General features: G+C 36.3%; 1 protein-coding gene across 1 annotated transcript; it reads left to right on the top strand.

Moving 5' to 3' along the window:
* Positions 1 to 400: 400 nt before the first annotated feature.
* On the top strand, positions 401 to 850 carry LOC139765729 (ubiquitin thioesterase otulin-like). The gene has a single exon (XM_071693546.1). It carries the CDS (start codon positions 401 to 403, stop codon positions 848 to 850), a length of 450 nt encoding a protein of 149 aa, XP_071549647.1.
* The last annotated feature ends 10,874 nt before the right edge of the window (positions 851 to 11,724 follow it).

Raw genomic sequence — 11,724 nt, 5'->3', positions numbered from 1 at the left:
TCACGTTGACTAAAATTTCATGACATCTATAATGTTTTGGCAGGTACAGTTTCACGATTATTACATTGTTTTATGGTCTATACTGTCAAGGTGTCTATATTATAGTGATATATCCTGTCTTGGTCGCTATTTTGTCATAGAGACTATGTTGTCCTGCCGGCTGTAAGTTTGCTATGATTCAAAAGCGACTATTTGTCACAGTATCTATATTGTCATGTATTTATACTGCCATAGTGAATATGAATTGTATATTTCTTTTCTGCTTCTTTAACTGTATTGTCACATCAGTTATATGATCACTGTGGCTATATTGTTATAGTGAATAAATTCCCGTCATGATTATATTATCATAATGACCAGATTTTCATGGCAGACATGTTGACATGGAGGCTATTTTTTCATGATATTTATATCAAGTGGACATGTTACATATTCTTGTCTCACATCAGAACTCAGTCAGGGTGCTACATGGTTGTATGAGTGGTCATTTGGGCATCGTCTAGACTTCACAAAGGAACAGATTCTCAGTGGAATTTGGGAATGCTTGGATGCATTAGATAACATGGTGCTGAGCCTCATGGGTTGTGAGAACCGAGAGTGTGTTGTCCTGTCTCATCTTAATGGAGACCCAGACCTTGATGTTAAATTGTGTGAAGCTATCAAACTCCATATGCTAGCAGCAGCTATCAACTTGCACACTGACAATAACAATGGAAGCAGTGTACCACTCTTTGCCATGATCATGTTTGCCCGCCATTCCTCATTGACACCAAAAGATCTATTGAAAAATCATTTAAATCCAGTTGGTGATACTGCTGGATTAGAGCAGGAGGCAAAAGTGATATTGTGACAGTGATTGTGTCAGCGTCGCGTCGCCTCGCCGCAGTGTATCGAGACAGACTTCCCCAGAACTTTTTAAAGGGGAAGAAAATGTTTATAGTTGTGTTACTGGAGTGATAGTTTTCATGCATGGTGTTTTTGACAAGAAAATAGTGAAGTTGGAGAAAAATGTAGCTTAGACATTGAAGCTTATTGATTCAGTGGTGAAATTGATGAGAACTGCTATTGACGTTTGTGTGAATAAATTGTACATTTCCTTTTCCATAGCCAGAGGTTGAACCATTATGTGACGTTCATTTTTTCATTCATTTCAAGCTAAAAGTTTGTTTTCTAAATTGTTTCTTACATTTTTCATATGTATATATATGTATGTGTGTGTGTGTGTGTATGTGCGTGTGTGTGTTTATGTGTGTGTGTGTGTGTGTGTATATATATATGTATATTATCCCTGGGGATAGGGGTGTAAGAATACTTCCCACGTATTCCTCGCGTGTCGTAGAAAGCGACTAGAGGGGACGGGAGCGGGGGGCCGGAAATCCTCCCCTCCTTGTATTAACTTTCTAAAATGGGAAACAGAAGAAGGAGTCACGCGGGGAGTGCTCATCCTCCTCGAAGGCTCAGAGTGGGGTGCCTAAATGTGTGTGGATGTAACCAAGATGTGAAAAAAGGAGAGATAGGTAGTATGTTTGAGGAAAGGAACCTGGATGTTTTGGCTCTGAGTGAAACGAAGCTCAAGGGTAAAGGGGAAGAGTGGTTTCGGAAATGTCTGGGGAGTGAAGTCAGGGGTTAGTGAGAGGACAAGAGCAAGGGAAGGAGTAGCAATACTCCTGAAACAGGAGTTGTGGGAGTATGTGATAGAATGTAAGAAAGTAAATTCTCGATTAATATGGGTAAAATTGAAAGTTGATGGAGAGAGGTGGGTGATTATTGGTGCATATGCACCTGGGCATGAGAAGAAAGATCATGAGAGGCAAGTGTTTTGGGAGCAGCTAAATGAGTGTGTTAGCGGTTTTGATGCACGAGACCGGGTTATAGTGATGGGTGATTTGAATGCAAAGGTGAGTAATGTGGCAGTTGAGGGAATAATTGGTGTGCATGGGGTGTTCAGTGTTGTAAATGGAAATGGTGAGGAGCTTGTAGATTTATGTGCTGAAAAAGGACTGATGATTGGGAATACCTGGTTTAAAAAGCGAGATATACATAAGTATACTTATGTAAGTAGGAGAGATGGCCAGAGAGCGTTATTGGATTACGTGTTAATTGACAGGCGTGCGAAAGAGAGACTTTTGGATGTCAATGTGCTGAGAGGTGCAACTGGAGGGATGTCTGATCATTATCTTGTGGAGGCTAAGGTGAAGATTAGTATGGGTTTTCAGAAAAGAAGAGTGAATGTTGGGGTGAAGAAGGTGGTGAGAGTAAGTGAGCTTGGGAAGGAGACCTGTGTGAGGAAGTATCAGGAGAGACTGTGTACAGAATGGAAAAAGGTGAGAACAATGGAAGTAAGGGGAGTGGGGGAGGAATGGGATGTATTTAGGGAATCAGTGATGGATTGCGCAAAAGATGCTTGTGGCATGAGGAGAGTGGGAGGTGGGCTGTTTAGAAAGGGTAGTGAGTGGTGGGATGAAGAAGTAAGAGTATTAGTGAAAGAGAAGAGAGAGGCATTTGGACGATTTTTGCAGGGAAAAAATGCAATTGAGTGGGAGAAGTATAAAAGAAAGAGACAGGAGGTCAAGAGAAAGGTGCAAGAGGTGAAAAAAAGGGCAAATGAGAGTTGGGGTGAGAGACTATCAGTAAATTTTAGGGAGAATAAAAAGATGTTCTGGAAGGAGGTAAATAGGGTGCGTAAGACAAGGGAGCAAATGGGAACTTCAGTGAAGAGCGTAAATGGGGAGGTGATAACAAGTAGTGGTGATGTGAGAAGGAGATGGAATGAGTATTTTGAAGGTTTGTTGAATGTGTCTGATGACAGAGTGGCAGATATAGGGTGTTTGGGTCGAGGTGGTGTGCAAAGTGAGAGGGTTAGGGAAAATGATTTGGTAAACAGAGAAGAGGTAGTAAAAGCTTTGCGGAAGATGAAAGCCGGCAAGGCAGCAGGTTTGGATGGTATTGCAGTGGAATTTATTAAAAAAGGGGGTGACTGTATTGTTGACTGGTTGGTAAGGTTATTTAATGTATGTATGACTCATGGTGAGGTGCCTGAGGATTGGCGGAATGCGTGCATAGTGCCATTGTACAAAGGCAAAGGGGATAAGAGTGAGTGCTCAAATTACAGAGGTATAAGTTTGTTGAGTATTCCTGGTAAATTATATGGGAGGGTATTGATTGAGAGGGTGAAGGCAGGTACAGAGCATCAGATTGGGGAAGAGCAGTGTGGTTTCAGAAGTGGTAGAGGATGTGTGGATCAGGTGTTTGCTTTGAAGAATGTATGTGAGAAATACTTAGAAAAGCAAATGGATTTGTATGTAGCATTTATGGATCTGGAGAAGGCATATGATAGAGTTGATAGAGATGCTCTGTGGAAGGTATTAAGAATATATGGTGTGGGAGGCAAGTTGTTAGAAGCAGTGAAAAGTTTTTATCGAGGATGTAAGGCATGTGTACGTGTAGGAAGAGAGGAAAGTGATTGGTTCTCAATGAATGTAGGTTTGCGGCAGGGGTGTGTGATGTCTCCATGGTTGTTTAATTTGTTTATGGATGGGGTTGTTAGGGAGGTAAATGCAAGAGTCTTGGAAAGAGGGGCAAGTATGAAGTCTGTTGGGGATGAGAGAGCTTGGGAAGTGAGTCAGTTGTTGTTCGCTGACGATACAGCGCTGGTGGCTGATTCATGTGAGAAACTGCAGAAGCTGGTGACGGAGTTTGGTAAAGTGTGTGGAAGAAGAAAGCTAAGAGTAAATGTGAATAAGAGCAAGGTTATTAGGTACAGTAGGGTTGAGGGTCAAGTCAATTGGGAGGTGAGTTTGAATGGAGAAAAACTGGAGGAAGTGAAGTGTTTTAGATATCTGGGAGTGGATCTGGCAGCAGATGGAACCATGGAAGCGGAAGTGGATCATAGGGTGGGGGAGGGGGCGAAAATTTTGGGAGCCTTGAAAAATGTGTGGAAGTCGAGAACATTATCTCGGAAAGCAAAAATGGGTATGTTTGAAGGAATAGTGGTTCCAACAATGTTGTATGGTTGCGAGGCGTGGGCTATGGATAGAGTTGTGCGCAGGAGGATGGATGTGCTGGAAATGAGATGTTTGAGGACAATGTGTGGTGTGAGGTGGTTTGATCGAGTAAGTAACGTAAGGGTAAGAGAGATGTGTGGAAATAAAAAGAGCGTGGTTGAGAGAGCAGAAGAGGGTGTTTTGAAATGGTTTGGGCACATGGAGAGAATGAGTGAGGAAAGATTGACCAAGAGGATATATGTGTCGGAGGTGGAGGGAACGAGGAGAAGAGGGAGACCAAATTGGAGGTGGAAAGATGGAGTGAAAAGGATTTTGTGTGATCGGGGCCTGAACATGCAGGAGGGTGAAAGGAGGGCAAGGAATAGAGTGAATTGGAGCGATGTGGTATACAGGGGTTGACGTGCTGTCAGTGGATTGAATCAAGGCATGTGAAGCGTCCGGGGTAAACCATGGAAAGCTGTGTAGGTATGTATATTTGCGTGTGTGGACGTGTGTATGTACATGTGTATGGGGGGTTTGGGCCATTTCTTTCGTCTGTTTCCTTGCGCTACCTCGCAACCGCGGGAGACAGCGACGAGGTATAAAAAAAAAAAAAAAGATTTATATAGTCATTCCAAGATAATTATCAAGGTGACTAATGACATGGTGATGACTTGTATCTTGATATTGTTATCATGGTGGCTGAACTATGATGATGGCTATATTCTCGTTTCCTGTATTATCAATGTTGGTCTTTTGTGAAATAAGGCTTTGTTGTCAGTGTAGCTATAGTGTCATGGGGAACATATTTTCATAGTGGCAGTATTGTCATTATGACCATACCGTCATTTTGGCTATCTTATCATTTTAGTTACATTGCTATAATGTATATATCGTTACCTTAGCTATATTAACAAAGTGATCTTTTTATAGGACATATATTGTCATTATTTAACTCTTGCATACTTTGTCATAAGCTAAATATTATCATAATAATTATATTTACATGGTGACAATATTGTCATAGCGACATTATTATCATTATGACTATAATGTCTCAGTGGCTATATTGGCAAGATAACTATATTGTCATGGTGACTTTTTTATCATAATTTTTATAATGTCATAATGACTGTATTTTCGTAGAAGCTTTTTTAATGGTGTTGATATTGCCCTTGAGGATATACCATTATTGAAGAGAAATTGTCATTTTGATTAAATTATCAGCTGACTACATTGCCATGATATGCTATACTGTTATGGTTTCAGTACTGTCATGGTAAATCTTTTATTACTGTTTCTGCATTGCAATGGAAACCAAAATGGTAGGTGGCTATATTTTCATGGTAGGATAATTTTATCATGGCGATTATATTTTATTTCTGAGTATATTGTCATGGTGACTATATTGCCATAATATCTATATTGTCATATAATTTGTCAAATTGATGGCAATATTTTCTTAGAGACGGTACTGTCATGTTATCTGTATTGTCACGGTGGTTGTATTGTGAACATGACTATATATTCACGTTGGCTCTATTGTCGTTAAGATCACATTGTTATGGTAATTATACTACCATAGTGGCTGTATTGTTAAATCACTATATCGCCATGATGGCTATTTGTCATTTTTGTTATATAACAAGGAGGTGACTGTCTTTTCATGTTGGCAATATTATCAGAATAGCTATATTGTCGAGTAGTGGGTATATATATTTCTTTTCTGGCGGTATATTATCATGATGGCAATAATAACATTTTGGGGATATTGGCATGGTGATATAGTGTTTTAGCAGCTAAACTCTTGTTGTGGATATTTTTCAATTGTATATTTTATCATAATAGCTACATAGTCAAGGTTACTATATTTTCATGGTAGCTACATTGTCATGGTGAAGACATTGGCATGGTGGTTGTATTCTTACTTCCAATATAATGCCGTCCTGGCTACATTATGTTGGTCGCTATATCAACTTGATGGTCGTATTGTTATGGTTAATTGTGTCTTTCGTGATATATTTTGTAATTAGTGTCAATACTGTTATGATTATATGATCATGATAATATTTTCATGAAAACGCATGTGGTATTGTAAGTGTAAGTGAATGGATATCATCTCATCATGTCACTTAAATTGTCATGGTTTTTACACTATGATCTTGTTTATGTCAACCTGCTGATTATATAATCATGATTGGTGTATGATTATGGTAACTATATTGTAATGTCGTTTTATTTCATTGTGATAATTTTGTCATGTTGACTATAATTCCATGACATCTATAATGTTATGACCATATCATGATGAAAAATCCTGTCTGAGTCACCGTTTTTTCACATAGACTATATTGTCCTGGAGTCTATATTTTTGCTATGATCCGAAAACGACTATCTATTAACAGTATCTATATTGTCAGGTGGTTCTATTGCCATTGTGAATATAAGTTGAATGTTTCTATATTTTTGCTTTGATTATATTGTCATATCAGTTATATGATCATGGTAGCTTTATTGTCACAGTGAACAGATTGTCGTCGTGACTATATTTTCATAATGGCTAAATTGTCATACCAAATATCTTGACATGGGGGCTATATTTTCATGATATTTATAAAGTCATTGTAAGATTACTGTCAAGGTGACTCTATTGTCCTGCTGATTGAGTTATATCGTGATATTATTGTCAAGATGGCTGTGTTGTCATGGTGGCTATATTGTAGTTTGCTTTATTTTAATTTTACGCTTTTGTGAAGATAGCTTTACTGTCAGTGTACCTATAGTGTCATGGAGAATATATTTTCATAGTGGAATTATTGTCATTATGAACACTCTGTCATTTTGGCCATCTCCTTATATTGGTTACATTTCTATCATAAATATATCATCACCTTGGCTATATTAGCAACGTGATCTTTTTTCACGGTTGCTATATTTTCATTTTTTATTCATGCATTTTTTGTCGTAAGTGATACATTATCATGATAACTATAACACTCCGGTAACTATATATTGGCATTTTGACTATATTGTTATTATGACAATGATATCATGTTGGATATCTTGCCAAAGTAACTTTATTGTTATGGTGTCTATTTTATCATGATGGTTATAATGTCATGGTGACTACATTTTCACGGTAGCTTTCATATTGGTATTGGGTTTGCCCTTGAGGATGTATCTTTATAAAACGAGCTTCTCATTTTGATTAAATCATTAGGGGACTACATTGTCGTGATATGCTATATTGTTATGGTTTCAGGAATGTCATTGTATATGTATTATTATGTTGGCTATATTCCAATGGAAGCTCTAGTGGCAGAGTGGCTATATTTTCATAATATAATCATTTTGTTATGTCGATTATATTCCACTTGTGTGTATATTGTCATGGTGACTGTTGCCATAATATCTATACTGTCATTTGATTTGTTGAATTGGTGGCTATATTGTCATAATGTAATGTCATGGTTCCTGTATTGTCTTGGTGGTTGTATTGTCATCGTGTCTACATGGTCATGGTAGTTATATTTCCATTAAGATTATATTGATATGGTAACTATATTGCATGTTGGCTATATTGTTAAATGAATATATTGCCATGATGGCTATTTGTTATTTTTTGTTATATTACAAGGGGGTGATTGTCTTTTCATGTTGCCTATATATCAGGGTACCTATATTGTTATCATAAGATTACAGTCATAAAGACAATATAGTCGCCATGCCAATATTTTCACCTTAACGATATGGGTATCATGATAATATATCGCTTATAACAGAATATGCCCGATTAAGAAATGACAATATACCACCAATAAAAAACATCACCTTCCCAATATAGCCAAGGTGACGATATATATAACATAGCAATGTAACCCAAATTAGTAGATAGCCAAAATGACTTTATTTCATAATGATAATTGCGTCACTATGAAAATTTGTTCCAATGAAAGTATAGCTACACTGACATTGAAGCCATATTCACTAATTAGTAACATTGAAAACGCATCAAACGACAATATAGCCACCATGATTGTACAGCCACTATAACAATAATGTTACAACATAAATCAATCACTGTGATATTAGCGTAAACTTGAAAAAATTTTTACAATTACCATAAAAGTATCATGAGAATATAGCATCCATATCAACATATTTCCCATGACAATTTAGCCATTATGATAGTATTATCACAACTACAACATATTCACTATAACAACAAAGCCACCATGGCCATATAACTGATATAACAATATAGTCAACGCAACATTAAAGAAACATTCACAATAAGTTCACAACGTCAATATAGCCTCCTGACAATATAGATACCGTGACAAAATAGTCCCTTTCGGATCATAGGAAACATATAGCCTCTAAAGTATATAGTGTCGAGGAGACAGTAGCGTCCCAAAAAGAATTTATCAATACTATACAGCCGCCTTGACAGTATAGCCCATAAAACAATGTCAGAACCATGAAAATGTACCTGCCATACCAATATAATTATCAAAATGAAGTCAACATACCAAAATGATCAAAAAAGATATTGCCATTGCTATATAGTTACAATAATCATACATTAATGATGATAATGTAATCAGCATTTTCACATGAGCACCATCACTGTTTAAAAGCATGACAGACTAAGTTACATGATGATATGATATCCAGACAGATACACTCAAGATGCCAAATAAGCCGTCATAGAAATATTATCATGATCATATAATCACAACCAAATTGTAGGTAAAGACGAAATACATCCCCAATGATGAAATTGACCGTAGCAATATAGCCATCAAGTTGATATAGCGACCAAGATAATGTAGCCAGGATGGCATTATATTGAACATAACAATACACCCGCCATGCCAATATCGTCATCTTTACAATGTAGCTTGCATGAAATATAGTAACCTTGAACAATATAGTTACCATGATGATGTATTCCCATGAAAAAATGTCCAAAACAACAGTTGGGCTGCGAACACTATATCACCATGCTAATCTTGCCAAAATTCTAGTATAGCCATCATGGCAATATACCAAAAGGAAAAAAAATACCCACCACAATAAGATAGCTAACTTAACAATATAGCTACTCTTACAAAAAGCCATGATGGCAATATAGTTACCATAAGAATGTAATCTTAATGACAGTATAGCCATCATGACCATAGAGTCACGATGACAAGACAACCATGATGACCATATAGGCAACATGACAATACAGTCTCTATGACAATATTGCCATCAATTTAATAAATCAAATGACAATATAGAAATTATGGCAACACAGTCACCATGACCATATATTCAAAAATACAATGAAATACTAATAACAAAATGATCAAACCATGAAAATATAGCCACCCTGACATTATGGCTTCCATTGTAATGTAGCCAACACAATATACATTCACCATGACAGTACTGAAACTATAACAATATAGCATATCATGACCATGTATTCACCTCATAATTTAAACAAAATGAAATATCCGTTTTTATAATGATATATCTCCAAGGGTAAATCAACACCATTAAATAAGCTACAATGAAAATGTAGTCACATGCAGTTATCTTAGCAATATAGACACTAAGAGATTGTAGTCATAATGACAATATAGTCACCATGACAATTTACTGTCACTTTAATAATATAGTTATCAAGATAATGTATCACTCATGAAAAAATATACATGATTAAAAAAATGGCAATATAGCAACTATAAAGAGATCACCTTGCCAATATAGCCAAGGTGACGATATGTAAATCTTCGCAATGTAACCAAAATGAGCAGATAGCCAAAATGACGATATGTTCATAATGACAATACTGCTACTACGAAAATATATTCCCCATGACACTATAGCTACAATGACAATAAAGCAATCTTCACAAAAGAGTAACAGTGAAAATACAGCAAACGACTATATAGCCACCATCAAAGTACAGCCACTATGACAATAATGTCACGATATAATTCACTGACTATATAAACATCATGAAAATAAGGCTTCCATGTCAACATACTTACCATGACAATTTAGCCAATATGATAATATAGTCAAGTGGGCAATATATTCACTATAACGATATAACCATGATCATATAAGTGATATGACAATACAGTCAACACAACAATAAGGAAGCCTTCAAATTATATTCATTATAGCAATATAAGCACCTGACAATATGGATGCTGTGACAAAATATTCTCTTCGGATCATAGCAAACATATAGGCTCCAGGACAATATAGTGTCCATGACAAAATAGCGACCAAGACAAGATTTTAATTAAGATATAGTCATCTTGACAGTATAGCCGATAAAACAATGAAACAACAATGAAAATGTACCTGCTATAACAATACAGCTACCATGAAAATGCAGGCAACATGAGAAAATTGTCACAATGAAATATAATCGCCATTACAATTTAGTTACCATAATCATATATCAATCATGATAATATCATCAGGAGGCTGACATAAACACCATCACAGTATAAAAACCATGACAATATAGTGACATGATAATATGATATCTATACACTTTCACTCACATTACCAAATAAGCCGCCATGAAAATATTATCATGATCATATGATTAAAACAAAATTGTAGTTAATGACCAAATATATCCCCAACGACAAAATTAACCATAGCAATATAGCCAGCAAGTAAATATAGCGACCAAGATAATGTAGTTAGGATGGCATTATATTGAAAATAACAATGCAGCCACAATGGCAATATCGTCACCATGACAATGTAGCTACCATGAAAATATAGTAACATTGACAATGTAGCTACTATGATAATAAAATCCCATGGAACATATCTACAATAACAGTTTATTTGCTAAGTCACTATATCATCATGCCAATATCGTCAAAATGTTAGTCTAGGTATCATGGCAATATAACACCAGAAAAAGAAAATAAGCACCACAGTGATATAGCTAACTTAACAATATAGCTACCCTGATAATATATTCAATATGAAAAGACAGTCATTTCCTTACAGTATAACAAAAATGAAAAATAGCTATCATGGCATTGTAGTCACCTATCAATTTAGTCACCATGGCAATATAGTTACCATAACCATGTAATAATAAATAGAATATAACCAACATTACTATATAGTCAAGATGTCATGCAACCATCATGACAATACAGGCAACATGACATTAGAGTCTCTACGACAATATTGCAATCGCTTCAACAAATTAAATGATAATATAGATATTACTGGAACACAGTCACCATGACAGTATTATCACAAATGCAATATAACCGCGATAACAAAATTATCCTACCATGAAAATTTAGCCACCCTGCCACTGCAATATAGCTAACATAATAATACATTCACTACGACAGTACTGAAACCATGACAATATAGCATATCACGACAATGTAGTCACCTGATGACAGTCGCGCACCAGCTACCGACGTGTACGGAGCTGCTGTCGTCTTTCAGAGCTAGGTTGTAGCTATTCCTCCCTGCGTTGTCGCTACACTTGCTTTGTTTTGAAGGTTTTATCTTATGTATCATGATTGGTGTATGATTATCGAAACCATAATGTGATATCGTTTGTATATCATTGTAATTAATTTGTCATAGTAACTATATTTTCACGTAAGCTATATTGGTATGGTAGGTACATTTTCATGGTTGTTCCACTGTTTTATTGGCTATACTGTCAAGGGTGACTGTATTGTGA

The sequence above is a fragment of the Panulirus ornatus genome, chromosome 55 (genome assembly GCF_036320965.1).
Source record: "Panulirus ornatus isolate Po-2019 chromosome 55, ASM3632096v1, whole genome shotgun sequence".
In the NCBI taxonomy this organism is placed as follows: Eukaryota; Metazoa; Arthropoda; class Malacostraca; order Decapoda; family Palinuridae; genus Panulirus; species Panulirus ornatus.
This window is presented reverse-complemented; position numbering and strand designations above follow the sequence as displayed.